Here is a 20,321-nt window from a genome sequence, read left to right on the forward strand (position 1 = left end):
TTGGATTTGATCTTGTATAACTTGCCAAGTGTAAATGTTTAGCCTGTTATAATTATGTATTGGCAAATGTTACATCCTACTGTTTTGAAATAGTAGGCAACAGTCATGTTAGCTGTTGACCTGGCAGGCAGTGGGTGTTCAGTTGCAATCTGCAGCCTCACCACTAGATGCCACTGAATCCTACACACTGCTCCTTTAAGGAGTTGCGCGTGCAAAGCTCATTTCAATGATGTCTTTTTTGAAGTGTTCCTAAAAAAAAAAACTCGCCTTTGGTGAAACATAAAGTTTGAAGAAAATCACTGATAAAATGTTAAAAAGAATTGTGATAGATTTCAAAATTCAAGCACTTATAACAAACAAAAGGTAACTTGCGAATTTGCAACCTGTTTTGTTGTATAAAATTTGTCATTTTTAATTTGTGAATGTAAATTTTAATGCATTCTTCTTGAAAAAATAACAACACCAGGCCTACACTGTACACAACAGTTGACAATTATTCCACCTTTCATTTCGGCATAATGAAAATCTCTGAGTGAAGCGATACAAATGTCATATGTTAAAATGTGTGTTAAAAGCAAACAGTCCGTCCGTTATGCAGGTTTGAACTGGTCTGATCTTCCCGCTTTAACAACTTTGCTTTGGTGTCAGGAGGAGACGCCCAGAGAGCGGCAGACAAACCTGTTTTATAATGTTTGAATTAACCTCAGAGTTTCAGCCGCACACTCTGTGGCTCGCCACAAGTTCCAGTGGTAACATTTAATGAGTGTTTTCATGCTCAGGAACAGCAAACTTTGTACAGCTGTGTTACAGAACATGGTGAACGTGTACAAAATGTGCTATTACATTCTCTCTTGTTTTTATAATGTAAGGGCACAGAACTTTGCCATTTTTACTTATACAGTATAAACATATGGATGCCATTCACTTTTATACATTAACACTTTCATAACCCAACATTCAATTGCATGTTTTATCTACATATCACTGGAGGATTTCGGTAAGTACAATTGTGTCATTACTTGCATCCACATAAAAATCACAGTTGATCACTTTAACTGAATGTAACACCAATGAAAAATGGATCATGCCAGCTTTCAAAAGTAAAGATAGTCTTATGTGCTACAAATTGCTGTTTCATAAAAAATAGTACCTCTTGGTGGTAAATCAATTTCCGCCACATATTTCCCATCTTTTACTGGTGTCATCTCACTCATGTAGAGCTGATGAAATTAGGCAGTTCAGGGCACAATCTTCACAATCAAACTTATTCAGGCTAACGTAAAGTTATCAGGCTAGTTTAATCTAGTTAATTATCATCCAGCTAATTTAGTTTAAGCATTTTGATTAGTTAATTCTGGATGAAGTTACTGTGAATAACAGTCCACTCCTTTTTTGAAGAAAAGGCAAAATGGGTAGAGAATTGAAACCATCATCAGTTTTTATATTATTAGCTGAGTGCTTATCATGTGACTTTATCTACATGAGGTAGGTGCTGGGACCCTCCCAGAATGCACCAGGGCAGTAGATTCACAGACATACATCTTCTTTCCTGTGTGATAAACATGAGATATTATGAATGTGCTCAGACTCAGAAGAGGATTATTTGGTAAAATTCTCTCTAATGGCCAACCATGAAAATTTTAAGAGGTGATCACAATCCTGCAGACGATGTCACCTCATTAAGACACAGCTTTAATTGCGTGAACAATTTTCAACAATGTGAGTTTTACAGTTACTTGTCTTAAATCTTTTAAACTGGATATCATACATTTGGGCTTCGCCGGTCTTTTAACTGTGAGAATCATTTGTTGACTTTGTGTCTTTTTGGCCACCATAAAGTAAACTTGGCCTGGTTCTAATTTACTTTACAAACTTGTATATTTTTTCATGTATACAGTATGCATTTGGTAACTCTTTATTATGAAAATTATATAGTAAATACTAAATGACTAACATGTTCTCATCCAAATCCTAATTGTAAAAACACTTTAATTTATAATCCAAACATGTATCTGAAAGTTATTTTATGGGCTTAATAGCATTTTGTTATATCTCCACCATCTGTGAGCACTTGTTCTATACAACATAACATGCTATTATTATTATTATTTTTTAATCTTGAAAGGATGCTATTTTGAATGATATCAAGCTCTTGTTCCTTGGTGGTTTGAGTGTATTATTTGTTACACAAAAGTGTTTCTGCCAAATAAATGTAAATTAAGAGTTTCACCTAAAACATCTGTCACGCGCCAGCCGTCAATCTGCTGGCACTTTTGCAGGTCTGGGCATCAGGATTTGTTGCTTTGAGAACAACTCCTAATGAATTTGATGACAAATCATTAACTTTTCAGTTTGGATAACTCAGTAATCCATTAATGAAGAGCAGGGCCCTGATCTCCTCAGACTAACAGCGGATATGTAACTCTACCATGAAAGCATATTATAATGACTATTTTAAAATACCTTTATCATAATTGTTCATTGAGTTACATCTGCACCAACAGCAAAATTAATCAACATGTTAAAAATAGTGTTATAGAACTGCTGTAAGGATTGTATTAGACATATTTTATATAAGGCATCAAAGGAGCACTGAATTCAGCTATTTTTGTATGTTACTCTTAAGCCTTCTCATCTATCATAACAGTAGGATTTTTTATTGATATATAAAACTCATTTGGATTATTAGGTTTAAAAAAATGAAAATGACTAAAATAATTTTCCCTTTCATTATATTTACAATAGCTTCATTAAATCATCCAAATTAATATTTGTTTTTCTTCAGAGGATGTTTTGTTACTATGTTGGTCAAAATAAAACTATATTTTAATTATTAAATTAAGTGGTATACCCCTTAAGACATCTTCTTAAAAGTCCAGTGTGGCTGAGTGTAGGTCTCTCTCAGTAGTAAACAACTTCAGTAAAATACAATAATAATGTAAACAATGGATAAAGAGCTAGATGGCAGAGGCGGCTTCAGACGTTGGTGATTTCTACACTCTTGTAAGTGTGCATCGGGCTGCCTTTGGCTCGGGGAACGGCCTGAACCCTGGCCTCTCGGGGCAGAGAGCCACAGCTGCCATGGAAGCCCAGACCTCGCTCTGCAGAGTGGCTGTTTGCACGTAACCTCAGCGGACTCTGGAAGAATAGAAAGACAGAAAATGCAATGGGGAGTTTCTTTTAAGGCTTTGTCTTTCTTTTAAGAGGAGCATCCTGATGACGAAGTGCTTAGGATAACTGTAATCTCAGCATCCTCTCCAACTGGGAGCCTTTTGTGTGTGTTATCATCCACCTATTTCCTGTCAGCTCTCTTTTGTCTAATTTCTAATAAAGGGAAAAAACACTTCCTCGAAAGACAGTTACTGTCATATGAGTTTGGATTTAATTATACTTTGTACAGTATACAATTTGTTGTTATTTTACTATATAAAAAAAAAGTTTACCATACAATGTACAAACCAATTAAACAGGTTTTTGAACAAGTTGAAATTTTTTAAAGGATCCTATCAAGTGACATGTTCCATCTGAACATTTCTTTACAATACATCATATTAAGGAGTAACGTGCTATCAAACTAATGCTGCCTCTGTAATGATGTTTGGAATACATTTTGTAACAGTTTCACTACCACTACTCTTTTATAGTGGTTAATATTGTTTTGTATTATTATACAGTAGTAGTCAACAACAGTGTTTGTATTTGAGCTCTCTGAAAACAAACACATGGGTATGCGAGGTTATTTTGCAGTCTTAAGCAATGTTATGCGCACCTATGTAGTATGTAAAATATATGTTAAAAATAGATACAAAGGATGATCGAAAATGATATATATTAAAAAATGTGAACAAATGTTGAGTAAAAATGAATTACCCAAGTTAGTGGGTATAATTTACCCTCACATTTCTGAATATTACAAACAGTAGGCACTGTAAAAGCATAGTCAGGAAGCTGTCAAATATAATGCTATGTTTATACTGAAATTATTGAACTCTATAACCAATGTCAGTAAACAGAAAGAAAAATGAATCATATAAATATTTGGTGTGACCACAGTCCTTATTTGCACGCAGTTTTTCGAGGTTCTTAGCATGATGGTTGTTCCAGCATCTCTGAAAGTTTGCCAAAGGTTGTACATAGCTCTTTATGACTCCAGCTGTATGTTTGGACCTGTCACCTTCCAAAGGGTATTGCGCGATCATAACCTTTTTAAAACCTAAAAATGTTTGCACAGTCTTTAGTATTCCAATGATATGATTACGAAATTAAATGATACCTTTGCTGATCTTCTCATCAACACCTCATCAGCAAAGCGGTTAACAGCCACAAGCGAAGAAGAACCCATAAGCTCTGTGCCCTGCTCTGCATTACTGTAAACACAAGGCATTAAAAAACATCCTCATTCATTTATTTGTTATTTTCATTGGGTAAAACACACACACACACACACACACACACACACACACACACACACACACACACACACACACACACACACACACACACACACACACACACACACACACACACACACACACACACACACACACACACACACACACACACACATTCAAGGGAAGAAGGTGATTTTTCAGGATAAAAACTAACTGGAGTGAATACATTTTTAATATCATAACCTTTGCTGTGTTTAAAGGGAAATGAATGAACCCAAAGAGGGTTGAAGAGTTTTTAATCTACCTGTGAGGGACAGCAAGTGATTTCATCTCTTCATACAGGTGCCGATGCAGCATGTGTTTGTTGCTGGGGATCCCCAGAGCTTTGGCCATGGCATCTGTGTCAAACGACTGATCCAGAGCCATCACTGCACCATGAATCCCTTTACCCTGCAGATTGTCTGCATACTCCTGCAGAGCACAACAAAAAGGCAGAGCAAGAGTCACACTGAGTTCCTCAGTGTGCAGTGCAGCTGAGAAAAATAACTCTATACAGAGTCAAAAATGTCTACTTGGTTCAAAAGTAAAGTTTGATCACAATTAAAGTCAAACCATGACGAAGCCTTTTTTTTTTTTTTAAAGACAGAAACTATATTCTTATTTCTCCTTGTGGGGCATACAAAGTGTTTTAGTTTCTATTTCTACATGTTGGTCAAAAATAAGCATATCAAGATATAGAAGACTAAAAACTGAAGAATCTAAATATTACTCTGTGAATGTAGACCCAGAAAAACGCTCATGTTGTGTGGTCTTTTACCCGTTGTAGTGTATACACTACAGTTTTTTTTCTGTATTTTTTCAGCGGGGTGAGGCATCAAAGCCACAAAGCTATCATTATTTTTGAGGGAGCCCTACAAACTCATACTTTGTGGTGTCGGTTACCAGTCTGGCATGGCGGGCTCCAGTGCAAAGGGGAATATCAACACTGACCGCCCCACCCACCTTGAGGTCTATGTCTCTGATCCACTTCATCACCCTGTGACATGTCCAAACTATAGGGTCCCGGTTTTGGTGCTCACATTTTGTCCGTCGTGCCTGCAGGGCCTTTAAAAGCACAACAAAAAAAACACATGGATAACGGTGCAAACGCTGATGTGGTAGGGGCCAATAAAAATACAGAGAGTTCAGCGGAGGATGAAGGCTGGCTGAGATGATGCAACACTACGAGATTCTGTGAGCCTCAAGTTGCAGTGATTGAGGAATTAATATTAAATATAACTTCACTCGTTCATCTATGGTGTTATGATCTATAGTCTGACCTCTTTATCGAAGTTGATCATCTGCAGGAGCTGGATTGCCAGAAGTAGACTCATCTGGTGGAACTGGTCGCTGATGTTAAGGAATTTCTCCAGGTCTCTGCGACTCAGAGAGTTCAGCACTCGTCCATCCACTAAGTGACTCTGGAAGGTTTGGGAGTATTGAGGCAGCCCCACGTCACTCAGCCATGATGTTCCAACCCAGTGATGGTCCATTTCTGATGCTTTTGACAGCCTAGAGGATGATCAGACACCACTAAGCAGTAAGTAAAAGAAGTATTCAGATCTTTCTTAAGTAACATTAGCAAAATCGAACTGTAAAACGTCTCATAACATGAAACAGCCCAACATCCAAAATAGTGCATTAAAGTACATAGGTTTTATTCGCAAAATATACTTACAGTCTCTAAAGTACTCAAATCCCTCCTTTGAGTGTTATACTGTTATATATTATCATTATGGATACTGATGCATTAATGAGTAAGTAGGATATAAATGTTGCAGATGGCTGAGATGAAGCTAAAGCTGTACTTAAGGGTGGTTCAATTTGTAGACACATCAGATTTTATAGGATCATTGTGTGTTTTCTATTCATATCCTTCTATACATTTACAGTATTTTTCAGTGTTTTATAGACTGTTACTCACCCCTGATCCCCTTCAGCTCTCCTGTAATCCTCGATGGCCAGTCTTACTTTCCTACGGTGAATGGGATTGCTGATGCCAAGACCGAGCTCTAAATCCTCATCTGTCAGACCAAGCAGCACCTAAAAAGCAGCAACCCAGGTCTTTATGAAACAAGAAAATTATCTGAATATGACCATCTGATAACACTGAACCCTGCTTTCCTGCAAAAGGCAAAAAAACGGCAAAACAACTGCATGCACCAAACGCGTACCTTGCCACTTTTGACGTTTTCAGAGCAGGCTCGGATGTACATGGGCATTCCCATGACAACCTCCAGCCAGGCCTGGACTGCACCTGCCCTCCACAGTGACATGCACGTGTTTCGAGTGAGCTCCGCCTGCTGAAGGCGGTCCAGCTGCTCCTCTCCATCCGACAGGCTTTGCTGTGTGAGGCTGTCAGAGTCTGGATTGGTCAGGAGAAGTTATGGCATGGCATACAGGAGAGGTTCAGGGTCAGAGGGATATGGAAATTTAAAAAAAATGACTCATCTGGAGACAATCTGTCAGCAAATCAGAGGGTATCAGAATAAAAAATACAACTCTAACCTCAGTGTGTAACAATACACAGCAACAATTTGGATGCTACACAGAAGTATCAAAGTGTTTTTTGTATATATCAAGAACAGAAATGGGCCTTTCTTCTTTTGGCTCTGCAAAGAAGGATCAATCAAGCCACTAGATGGTGCCAGAATGTTTCACTGGAAAGACTCGTCCACTGTCTTTGAATGAACTGTATTGTATGGAAATGGCTAATAAGGTTTACTTAAAAAAATTCAAGGAGATAAAACTACATGGCAGAATCCATCTAAATTTTAAATTGTGTTGAAATTTGGTTATTTCTCTATGAAAGTGCAGTGGTGTTGGTCAGTTCTAAAACTACAATGTTTAGTAAAGATGTTAAAACACTAGTATCTATCTGATGATTATGAGGGGACTTAAGATAATGTATTAAAGACACAGGGATTATTCATACAACATCATGCTTCTGCCCATTAACCGCTCATCTCCAAGACAGGAAACACTGAATCGTAATGAACCGACGAATCCAGGACGAACTCTGTATTCGTCTCCACATGCTGACAAAACGCTTCATGCAAATTCCAACATCTTTCCAAAGAGTCCTCCAAAAACAACGACACAAACTTGTATTTTCCAATGGACATGAGTGATATGAATAATCCCCAGAGTGCAGAAACAGACAGCTGGTAATCACAGATGAGGAGTTACTCACTGGCAGGAGAGAGTTGCCATTAGAAATGGCAGGAGGAGAGGGAGAGACACGTTAGACTGGGACACAAGAACAAGAATTACTCATGGAACAGAAAACTGTCACATTGGATGTCTTCAGTTACTAGTTTTATTTTTAAAATAAGATTTCATTTCAATTATATTTCATTTTGAAAATGTTAAAGCCTCCTCAACATCTGTCTGCAACAGCTGCAGCAGATAAATATTTGAAGTTACCTCTTGTTTGTCTCATTTTTTAAATAAAATACTTCAATAGATTTGATCTTTTATGCAACATTTCCTAAAGTACAAAGCATTTAACAGAGATTTATTAGTGCCACATTTGCAAGAAATGAGAAGAGATTCTACACAAAACAAAACAGGAAAAAAAATAAAATAAGAGAGGGGGACCATGCATTCAAAATGCAAGGAAAGATAACTCCATAAAAGGGGAAAGGTAACACAAGAGCAACACAGGATTGTGGAGATTATTAATTTGATTGGTGATGAATGCACGTCTAACCAAAGCAACACAGAGGGATCATGCATGTGTTTAATGCACATTCCTTTGTCTCGTGGGCATGTTAGAAAGCTCTCAGTAAGAAATGAGTCCGACAGAAACAATGTTACAAGGCTAGTGCTAACAGTGACAGAAAGATACGTTGATTGTTCAAAGATGAGTGTTAAACCTTTGGCACTTGCACATGGTTTTGACAGCAGGCGAGAGGTGTGCCAGAATATGCAGAATTTTCTGACATTTATTTGTTTGTGTATTCAGATCGGTACAATTATCTATGAAAGAATGACTCTAAAAACCCTTGTTGGACAATTGTTAATTATAGTAACTTAACATTATTTTCATCATAAAAAGGATGAGGAGTCCTTCACAAAAAGCCTCCCTGCAGCCCACAGTGATACATGATGTGAATAAATTTCAGCAGATTGACTGTGAGCCAGCATTAAATGAACATGGTGACAATCCTGTAACAGCAATATCTCTCAAACAAAGTACCCTTTTTTTAAGGTCAACAGGCAATTTCAAACAACATAACTTTAAACTCCAATCAATTTTTTTTTAAGTCAATCGGATAAAACCTCCTTTTTCCTGGTAAGAAAGTAGCCTGAAAGACTGGGAATAAGAAAAAAAACTAAGAAATAAATGTTGCAAAGCATGATAAAAGCAACTGTAAAGTAACAAAAACCAAATGACATTTACAGAAAAGACTAATTTCACAATAGCTCCTATTTACATATGAACAGCAGTCCTTCAAGTCTCCAGTTATAAAAAACATAAAACATTAAGACATTAAGGAAGATAATACAGCATAAACATGTCTACACATAATAATAACCCCATATATATATTTATATGCATGTAAACATATATACATATGCATACATGTACAACTATAAATATATATCTAATTTACAAACATACAATTTTAGGGTAGTATACTGTACATTTATGGGGATAGCAGTCTCTTTTAGGGCGTTTCTTTAAAATCCACCTCCCCTCCCCCCTCCAGACAAACCCACAAACAAAACGGTCCTCACACACAGTTACAGCCAGGTGGATACCCACACAAACTGAACACACACACACACACACACACACACACACACACACACACACACACACACACACACACACACACACACACACACACACACACACACACACACACACACACACACACACACACACACACACACACACACTCAGTATCACCAGTCGGCATCCTCCTCTATGTAATAATCAGGGGTGGCTGTACCATCAAACAAGCCGGGGTCCAGGGACTTGCGCTGCTTTCCCCGAGCGAACACCCGTGATAGGGATCCCAGAGTCATCTTCTCCTTCTTCTTCTTACGCTTCTGGTCCTCCAGGTCCTCCATAGACTGAGGAGGGAGAGGAGAAAGAGAGCTCTGTTAAAGCCAGGCTGTAGATCCACATGTTATGAAATCTGCCCCGTTGCTCTCTTGATGAGAGTTTGAAGAAAAGACTGATGTTCTCCTGTGTGTACAGAGAGCTGTCAATCTTCTTACAAAACTAGGCAAGAAATACAACCTGTCAAACTGCAGCGATGTCAAAATATTGCTTTAAAAATAACTCCACCACCACAACCACAAAGCAGGCAGGCTGAACCCATCAGGCTGACAGAACAGAAGAAGACAAAGAGGACGGTGGTGCTAATAGAAGACTGTGGAGGTGTGATTACTCGGTCAAGGGGAACAGGCAGCTCTTACATTGCAGAGGGAGTGGGTCCGGTGACGTGGTGAGTTGATGTCACTGGGTGTGGACGAGCGGTCCCCATCAGCCGCAGAGGCATCAGAGATCACGGAGGGCTGCCGAGAGTGGCAGGGGCTGATCCTAACCACAGCTGAAGTGTCACACACACACACACACATATTCACCCATATTGAAAAGTCCCACAGTTAGTATGAGAAACCGCCAGGAAATCCTCTGTTAGTAAGCTGAGTCTGTAAAAGCAAAACCAAGCAGCATGAAGATAGGGTGGATAAGAAAGCCTACCCTGTCTGTCCGTGCAGTGTCCGTGGTAGAGGGTCTGTTGGCTCTGGCGGATGGCGGCCGTGAGCGGCAGGTCAGCCTGCATCACCCACTCCTGACTGCCATTCACCACAGGTTCTGTCGGCATGGCAAATGAGTGCCGTTTCGGTACGTCTTTTGTCAGAGTAGCCAGAGACTGCTTTGCCTGGGGGACATGTGAAAAACAGAAACTAAGTAAATAAAACAAACATTCCTTCAGAGTGCCACAGTTTAGCAGGACATTCGTGAGACATGCGGACAAAAAACTATTTAATACCCTGAATATTTTTTTGTCCAAAAAAAACCCCACTGGAAGCATCTGAGAGGGCAATCAGAGGGCATCAGTTTAGTGGTAGAGGAAGAGGAGGGAAGGGTAGATTACTGCCAGATGAAGCGGCCTTTGGGAACATTTTTGCCGCTCAAGTTAACAAATGGGAAACCTGATTGTCCCATGCAAACGTTTTCCAAATGGTACATTGTAGTCATATTTTGGCATTTTTAAATGCTTTTAATGGCAAGAGAAGAGAAGAGGAGAGGAGAGGAGAGGAGAGGAGAGGAGAGGAGAGGAGAGAAGAGAAGAGAAGAGAAGAGAAGAGAAGAGAAGAGAAGAGAAGAGAAGAGAAGAGAAGAGAAGAGAAGAGAAGAGAAGAGAAGAGAAGAGAGGAGAGGAGAAGAGAAGGATTTTTCTTGTGGCTGGGTTGCTTGACAGCGATGCAGCTCTGGCACTGATGTGCCAACAAATCTGATCTGTGATGCAGCTTGGTGTGAGGATCTGTGGGTGGTTGTGTGCCAAGGGAGGAGAGATTAATGACACACAGAGTGACAACTGTACCTAGGAGGGACCGACACAGCACCAGAGAAAAAAGGCTTGAATTTTTTTCCTCAGCCTGGAGAAAGACTTAATGCTCTGAGAGACGAAAGGGATGAGGATATACAGCAGAGCAGCTTACTGCATGTGTTTGAACTGATATGAATACACAACTCACCTTGTTTGCATTTATGGCACACACACCAGATTGTGATGTTTAGGTGACAACATTGTGTTTGAAGTCATTCGGTAAATGTTGTTACTATGTCCACGTGCAGGGTGACTCACCATTGTGAGCTCAGCCTCCAGTTCTTTAATCCTGTTCTCCTTCATGTCCATCTGAGAACGCAGGATGTTGGCCTGCTCCGTGGCTTCTTTGCTCTGCCTCCTCAGGTCCCACTTCTCCCTCTCCAGCATGTCCTTCTCCTTCGCCAGGGCTTTCACTGCATCCTCACTCTCCTGCAGGAAATACACACACACACACACACACACACACACACACACACACACACACACACACACACACACACACACACACACACACACACACACACACACACACACACACACACACACACTCTGTTTATTATGTTAATTCCCTTCAAACTCACTTTGGATAATCAGAAAAGCTCCAAATATGAGTCAAGAAGCAAATCACAGCTACAGTCTGTGTTAAGATCTGTTGAAACTGTGTGTTTTAAAAAGGTTGATAGACAGGTAGTGACAGACAATCTTTTTTAAGAGATTTTAAAAATCTGATGACACATCATCTGACGGTCGCTTTTTTTTCACATAGACAAACATTGCTGATAACCGTCCTTTACTGTTATATATCTATATCATATTTTTTATATATCAATTTTTTGAAAAGGATATACTTAATTTAAGTAAACTGTATTATACTGTATGTGTGTGCAGTTACAAAGACATTTTAAAGTATTTTTTCATGTACAGTATTTTTCAAGAAATCTAACATTTTCTATCATTACTGCTATGGATATTGTCATTGTTTATCTATATATACAGAGCAGCCTCCACTAATGGGTGTTGACAAAAACAGCTATAGTTGTTAACTAATATATGAATACAAAGTTACAACTGTTTACAAATGTTTATTAAAATATTAGTTAATGACTTTAACTCTTACTGATGGTACCCATCAGTGGAGGCCACTGTGAAAAAAGATAAACAACGACAAAATAGTCAAACATTTAAAAAAAAATTATAATTGTTGACAAATACTGTACACGAGTAATTCATGTAACTGCACATGAATAGATAATAGTTTGTTAAACCCTTTGATGTGTGTATACTGCTTATAAAAGTGAAGCAGTGGGAGTTGAATTGAAGTGTTTCAGATTTGTTGACAGTTTACAGTTGAAAAATAAACCTGTCACTGTACCCTGGAAGATGAAATATGTAATGGAGACATGACTACAAAATTACCTGAAATATGTTTTGGTATTTCTGCTGTGACATTTGTTATCGGTTGACATGGACATGTCTGCAAGAAGCTAATACTGATAAATCGTCCGGACTGGTGTTACCTTCCGATGCTGATCATAGTTACGGATGAATTCCCGCAGCTGCTCCTCTCTGCTCTCCAGTGTTGTGTACAGCTGCTGCATCTGACTCACCAGGTCAGCTTTCTCCACTTTTAGACGCTTTCGGTCAGCTTTCATAGCTGCAGCACACAGACAGACACATTCACACACCAGGCAGTGCATATTTTTAAATATCAATGCGCATTATAAAACTACATTTTACTGTCAGAATAATATAATATTTTACAATATGCTTGTAAATTAGAAACAAAGCTTCGTAATCGCAGCTGTGAGCCAGTAGGGGACACTGTGTCTTCTGTTAATGAGGGGTGCAACTGGTGTTTCTTGTTCACTTTAGAAAGAAAGAATTTGGGAACAGAAAATGATGTAATCATGACAATAGATAAGTGACACAGCGGCACTTAATCATTCATGCAAAAAACTGTTTTGGCCGTCATGTGGAGACTGTTGGCTCATCTTTGAGAAAAGTTATTGGAACTGATTTCTTTCAATTTTATTCTCTCACACAGATATCTTTACAGAAATGATGTAACTGGTCGGGGTCTTTGCAGACAAAAACAATAATAACGCTCTCCTTAGAGCCTGCGATCAACAGAGACACAACAGAGAGGCAAGACTGGAACCTGTATTTTCCATAACTATGCGATTGTGTCACTCAGTGAGCATTCCTCCTGTCAGCGTTCAGCCTCTTCATATTTTACACCCCACATTCAAACCGGTTTAGCAGCAATACATGGCAGTTTAATGAATGCAGTTTACCACCTGTGACTCTCCGAGCAGTGGAGAGAACCATGCAGGGCAGTATTGTTTGACTAATCTACAACTGCCTTTTCAGATTTATTCTTCTATTTTGGTTATCAATTTTACTCTCAAAGTTTATAAAAAAAAAAGGATTGTGCTAGTGTTGCATAATGGCATGATTGATGGATATATATTAAAATGAGGTGAACCTGGAGTCTACTTGGCTGCTTATCAGGTCTGATGCTCATTTCTAAAACAGAATAATGTCTAAACATGTGCACACACAGAGTTATGATCTTTTTAATCACTGTTATTTTACTACTCAGTATTAAAACTGGAGGTCATGTCAGTCTGGAGGAGGAAACTTAAATCAATCAAGAAAATTCTGCTGAATGAAGTAAACATACAAATTGAGAACATTATCAATGTTCACAGTTGCAGAACAAAAAACATGAGAGAATAAGTCAGTGAAAAATGTATAGGATATAGACTTAATGGACATAAAAACTATTCTAATTCTAATTATTTGGCGTCCTATGTATCAAGGGTAGGTAAAGAACCCACAACTACTTTATTTGAATGTATAGACTAAATAAGTGAGTTTCAAAAAACCTTTGACATGAAGAAAAATTGTCTATTGATTTGACATTAATGAACAAACAAATTCTGTGTTGCTGGAAGATTTCTAGTTATACTTTTAAGTTTGATAAATATAGAGAGCAGTGCCAGACGTTTGTCATGACATGGAGATAGTGGCTGATTTTCTTTGGTGAGATAAAGTAGATAGTTTACAAGAGTAAAACTGAAAGCTCGGACGGCATGTAGCTATTTGAAACAAGAGGTTCTGGTGGATTAGCCGAGACAACAGGACGTCTGTGTTTGCCTCCTGACCTTGTAAGGCCTCCTTGGCACGGTCCAGCTCCTGCTCCTTGTCACCCAGCTGCACACGGAGCTCGGTGGCAGAGAGCAGATTGGCAGAGCAGCCTCCCTGGGTCTCCTCCAGGTCCTTACTCAACATGTCCTTCATTTGCCTCAGCAGGTGGACCTCCTCCTGAAGCTGCACCACCTCCTCACGCAACAACACTGAGGGAGAAAAGAGTTTGGGAATTTAAAGTATGCCGAGGAGGAATGTGGCAAGTAGGAATGTAGAGTTGTGTGAGAGGAGGAAATCAGAAGAGAGACAGATACAATAAAATAAAAAAATGTAATACATAAAATGTAATAAATAATTTGGAGTTTTGAGATGTTCTTTTACAAGAGTAAAACTGAAAAGAACATCTCAAGACTCCAAATTATTTATTACATTTTAAATCTAAAGAAAATTAGCAAATTCCAAATAGAGACGGAACAAGCGCACTTGCTCAGCTTAAAATTGTCTTTCGCAGCAGGCAATACACACTGGAAAAGCTAGATTCTGTTAAAGGCATTTGATTATGCAACTTGAATGCATGTTGCAGCAGGAGACAAGCTCTAACGTAGCTGCATTTGCTCAAGAGAATCTAAAAGAAATAGCAGGAAGGAGCTAAAAACATTAGCCAAAGACAGAAAAATGGAGGTAAAAGGGGAAAAAGATACAAGAAAGACCAACAGGAATTGAAAAAAAAGCTAAATAAGCAGCAGGAAATGGGGGAAGTAATATTAAACACCTTAAATTAATGAGGAAGAGTTTACAGGAAATTATATAATAAACCAACACATCAAAGCCTTCCTTGATTCGCAGCGCAACTCAAGCTGTGGCCACGGGTGTTTTAGAAATGTAGTTAAATTGAGTGACAGACTCAGGACTGGGACTGGTGATGGCAGTGGACAAGTGAGAGACAGCAGTCTGATAAGACTTAATAAAATATAAGCAACACAGACTTGAGCTCTGCTCCTCGGAGCTGCTGTGTTTTCCATCCGTTGTGCAATACCTCCCAACCCTCAGGGAAAACAGGCAAGCAAACAGGAGGGGGAGACTAAGGAGAGGACACTGTGAACTGAAGAGTGAACTCAGCGACAATACTGTAGCTCATGGACACGTTTGCAAAGCCAGAGGACAGAAACGATGAAAAAGTCCAGTAAGGGAAACTCACACTGGCAACAGTGTCATAATGATTTATATTGCACACATAAGGGTGGAAGGTCTGTTCCAGTAGAGTGCACACTTTTATGAGAACAAAGAAATACGCAGTCAGCCAAAACATTCAACCATAGAACAGAATCTGCAACCCCAATGACAAATTTGAAGAATAGCTCAATGTCAGAAAAGGTTTGAAAGAGCACACCAAGAAAGAAACGTATGAATCAGTTATTTAATCAAGTTGTAGATGAGAAAAATAGTTTGATGAACAACTGGTTGTTTAAATGTCATTTACCAACTTCTCAGTGGGATACAATATCTTTGGGCTTTCAGACAAAACACTCAAAATTGTGACAGCTTGCTGACAACTTGAGCTCCGGGAAGTGGTGGTGATTTTTATTGCATTGTTTCATTTTAGACAATAAGTTATTAGTTGGACGTCTAAACCTAGAAACTTGGAAAATGTGCATTTGTGTGATTTATAAGCAGTAGAAGTCTGCAGACAAGCTAGCGTGACCGGAGGCTGTCACGTCCTTTTTAAAGAAAAGCTAAACGTTTGATAGACACTATAGCCAGTGTATTTGTCAGAAGTTAGAACAAATAAATAAATTAATAAGTAAGAAAATAGTTTTCTGCTAAGTGTCCATGTCACATGTGCATATTTTTTAAAATACAAAAAGTATTCAAAGCTAAAAAAAAAAAACAGACTTTTGGTTTTAATAATGATTCCCATTGGAAAAGTGTCAATCTTCTGGGGACCACTACAGTACAAAACTTCATGGCAATCTATCCAATAGCCGTTGAGATATTTTGGACCAAAGACGTAGACTGACTGACCACCAATCACGACCACCCATGGGCTTCTAGCACGGCTGAAACTTTTACCAAATAAAACTCTCAACTTTTTCCTTAACCTTATGCAGATCACTATAAGACTCCATGTAAAACTATATAAAATCCAAGAGCAAATGTGAAAGCAAGGAAGTGTGCATGTGTGTGTGTGAGAAAAAAAAGAAGAGAGGGTCTCTGCAGGCTTGCAGCCAGTTGTAGTGAGGCTGCAGCAGCTCCGATAAGCATGGTCGGGACAGTCCATCGGTCTCTGTCAACGCAGGACTATAGAAACACACCAGGCAGCGCTGTGCTGCATGTGACAAAAAGAGTTTGTTTCCTAGAGAGAGCAATCTTTCATGGCCTTCTTGCAGCTTAAATCCGCTTATTCATCTGTTTACCTACAGGCTCTCCTATTTTTTTGTTACGGGTAGCATAGCTGCTGCCTTTGGTGAAGCTGGACAAAGTGGTGAATTTTTGAGGTGCTTTGTTGTGTTCGTCGTAATCCTCAACTCTAAAGAAACTGTTTAAATTATCAGCCGCACTTGCTGTGATGTAAAGGTTGATCTGCTCATGTCATTAACTTTCAATTTACAGTAATTCTCAAGTGATCCAACCTGAACATTATCCTCTATGCTCAGCCTTTCTGATGGTTTTAACCTATAATTACGTATCACCACACATGCAACATTTGGTTCATGTGTTCAATGTGTTTTACTGTAAGTTAATAAGAAAGAGTATGAGAATTGTGTCTTGAGGGGTATTAACAGTGGATTTAGTGAAAAATGTGTGACTTCCAGAGAAATCAATAACACAATTTTCACAAATCCAATTTAGCATTAATTTTCAGCATCATCCTCTCCAATAATCTACGCAGACCCAAAAGCATCCAAACACAGAGAGGCTGAAGTATGCACAAATCGACGTGCACACTTTTTCCGCTTGCAGGTTTTCTGACTAAGATGGTGGTTGAAATCAAAACACAGTGAACTCAAGATTTTTCCATCTTCCCCAGATATGCGGCCAGTGTACATCTAAGAAATGAGTGAAGGGACACACAGAGAAGCTGCTTCATTTCATACTGACTGAAAGGTTTTGAAAGAGGTGAGCCACTGGCTGAACTTACAGATAATTTACGTCGACATAGGCTGTTTTGTAAGATCTAAAAATGCCATTTAAATTGACTGGAGTCAAACAAACTGTGCAAGACAGTAGCCTATAAGCTCTGAGCTTTGAGTGGTTACACAGTGGCTGAGCTATTAGAGTCCTCCCACATAAGAAGAGAAACCCACTCTTCTTCCTACGCAGCAGTGGAACATTCAGTGAACTTCTCATACAAGCCTCCCATTAGTGTGTCTGTCAAAAGCAGTCAGGAGCAGGTCACTCCCTATCCCTTTCCCCTGCATCGCAAAGCTGTCAAAAGCCAGCACACACACACACGCACACAGATACGCACGCACACACATACGCACGCACACACATATGCACGCACGCATATATATATATATATATTTTTATATATATATATACACACACACACACAGAGCTGAGGAGAGAGAGCAAATAGCAGCTGCAGGTAATGATTAGGTTTGAGAGAAAGCAGAGGCGCTGGAAAGGTGAAGTGGCGGTTGGAAATGTGTTGATTGGTGATCACAGACCTGAACTAGTCTCCTGTGAACCATATGCAGGATTAAAGTGGCTTCATTTATACACATGAATGAACAAAGATGTTTAATGTGTTGGAATATTGGGCTCGGACAAGAAGGAAAATTTAAAGTTATTGCTCACTCTGTATTAAAAGCATTTCTGACTAACTACTCTCAGCGCATCAGAATTGGACTCGGTCTCGACCGGCTCACATCATTTAACAATGAATTTACTACCAGACAATTTTACAGCAAGTGAATAACTCACTGACAAACTCTTGGAAAGCCTCACTCAGCAGGTTTATCTCATCTGAACCTGAGCATGCAGGATTTTGGAAATTTTAAAACTTTTTTTTAAAGAAATCAGCCTTATATAAATTCAACGCTTCACCTGTTAGGAGTCAGTTTATTGAAATTACAAAAAGCAAACAACTGACAAGCAATTAAAAAGGAACACTTTTTGTTTTATTGACCCAACTTTTGAGATATCTGTGTGAAAAAGCACTCAATCAGTGCTTCAGTAAGGACTGCAGCTAATTTTGATCATCATTATCAATTAATTTGTGGGTCATTGTCTGATTAGACAATTGACTAATTATCTGATAGCCTACATAAAATGTCAGAAAATTATTTTTAAAAAAGTGAGTAAGTAAGTTTCTCAAGTCCAAAGTCACATCTTAAATGTCTTGTTTTTTGCAGTCTTCACTCCTAAACCAAAAAAATATTCAGTTTACAATTAAGTAAAACAGAGAAAAGAAATAGCTATAATGGGAAAGCTGCATTTTGGAAGCTTTTGATAAAAAAAATCAACAAATCAATTATTTAAAAAGTTACAAATAGTTTTTTTTAGGAATCAACAAATTGATCACTCAAATAATTTTTCTAGCAGAAAATAGTTTCATTAAAATAAAACTTCAACAGCAACATCTCTGTCTATAAACGATGTCACAGTTTCTCTGAATTACTGTTTTATTTCTTTGAAAATAGAAGGTAGAAATTAGCTTCAGTGAAAATTGTTGACGGTGAGGTCTGATAAGTAACTTGGGGGTTACCACATGTATTGGAGTAATTGTTTTCAGGTGAACTGACCCTTTAACAAGTTTGTTTTTACTGTACCACATCATAAAGAACACCAGTTCTATGAACCTCAGTATATTTGAAAGCAAAACCATGAAAGTAACATTTGTGAAGGGTGTCAAAAATCTTTGTTGTGACAGCAGCCAACTGTTCTGCCCTGAGGAGTTACGATGTACATGGCTGTCACTTTTCCAACTCAGTCTCCCTGACAATTCATATCTGTGTAATTTTAGTCATTACACTGGATTCACTCTGCTATTTTAGTCCAAGACAAATCCAGGGGCGATGATGCTGCCTGTTCCTCTCCTCTAATCTTTCAGGTACAGTAACTGATACTTGGATAACAGGGTCACACAGCATTTTACGAGAGTATGCTGCTATAACTGTGCTGTTACAGCAACAACTTAACACACATTCACCTGTTTCATTTGCCCTCACATGGTTTCACAAATTATCAAATCATGGACGTTTCTCTTTCACGTCATCATTATTTCCGAAGGGCAAAATTTCTTCCAGCGACTTTGTTACCAGCTATATAACATACAAATTGACATACAGTGGCTGCATGTCAAGACAGGAGGGCTGCTCATTGTGGTCCAACAGCTTTAACTATCATGAAACAAACACTGTTCAATATATGACTGCTATTATTCCTGCTGCTGTCTGTATGAGACAAAATGTTCAAAACTTCACCATGTTCCTATATAATCTCCATGAGCTTTCATTAAACCCTACTACATGTCCTACACATTATACAAATAAAACACAGAGTGTTGTTCCTCTACAGCTTTAGAATCGAAAGTTACTATAATCAGCCAATGTGTATAGGGGGTTGGATTTGTCAGTTTCCACAATAACCAGGAAATACAGAACCAGGAGAAGTTTTGTTTACTCGCTGTTTTCTTCCACCCTGTCCGTTCCACTCGTTTTGGTGCACAGCTATAATATGCAATCTGTAATGCAGGAGAGGGGTTGTGTGTATGTCAGGAAGGTGTTCAGGGGAATTGGAGCTGAAGGATGAAAACGGTAATTGCTTTCTACAGAAAGGGCTGAGAGATGCTCTGCTGTAGCAATGCATGGGAATCAGCTAATATAGCAGGTCATCAAAGCATCATTGAATGGCACACATTTCTAAGCAGCAAGCCATCAACTAAGTAAACATAAGGACACCTATATCAAAGTTTTCATTAAACAAAACTGTAAACTATAAGACAAATGTTCACAGGGGATATAAAAACAGCAATATAACAAAAGCTTTTCTGTACCAGGCTGATATGAGCTGAGCTGTTTCAAACAGCCAGAAAAGTATTTAAATTCCTCATCAAAGCCTCCAAATAAGCTGCACTGTCATAAACTCTTCTTGGTGATAAACTCTACCAAGAACGAACCAATAAATATATCAAAAACATTTTTCCCAGTACAGCGTCCTATAC

General features: G+C 38.7%; 1 protein-coding gene across 8 annotated transcripts in view; it reads right to left on the minus strand.

The window, feature by feature from the left end:
- Positions 1-486: 486 nt before the first annotated feature.
- The window catches only part of kaznb (kazrin, periplakin interacting protein b), a 116,599-nt gene continuing 96,764 nt past the window's right edge, over positions 487-20,321 (minus strand). For 7 of the 8 annotated variants that reach the window (XM_069690815.1, XM_069690816.1, XM_069690821.1 and 4 more), the window contains 13 exons: positions 14,170-14,361; positions 12,520-12,656; positions 11,261-11,431; positions 10,150-10,330; positions 9,864-9,997; positions 9,392-9,515; positions 6,605-6,795; positions 6,355-6,473; positions 5,711-5,942; positions 5,394-5,495; positions 4,696-4,862; positions 4,274-4,367; positions 487-3,138 (listed from right to left, as the gene is read on the minus strand). In XM_069690815.1, coding sequence (XP_069546916.1) covers positions 2,977-3,138; positions 4,274-4,367; positions 4,696-4,862; positions 5,394-5,495; positions 5,711-5,942; positions 6,355-6,473; positions 6,605-6,795; positions 9,392-9,515; positions 9,864-9,997; positions 10,150-10,330; positions 11,261-11,431; positions 12,520-12,656; positions 14,170-14,361 — 2,006 coding nt within the window. In that variant the 3' untranslated portion in view covers positions 487-2,976. Of the gene's footprint in view, positions 3,139-4,273; positions 4,368-4,695; positions 4,863-5,393; positions 5,496-5,710; positions 5,943-6,354; positions 6,474-6,604; positions 6,796-7,735; positions 9,516-9,863; positions 9,998-10,149; positions 10,331-11,260; positions 11,432-12,519; positions 12,657-14,169; positions 14,362-20,321 lie in introns of those variants that run through there. The other variant, XM_069690823.1, reaches the window with a different exon arrangement.

Source organism: Brachyistius frenatus, unplaced genomic scaffold (assembly GCF_029030835.1).
Source record: "Brachyistius frenatus isolate BFR_SWC_R1_liver_20210118 unplaced genomic scaffold, ASM2903083v1 Contig_10, whole genome shotgun sequence".
Taxonomy (NCBI): Eukaryota; Metazoa; Chordata; class Actinopteri; family Embiotocidae; genus Brachyistius; species Brachyistius frenatus.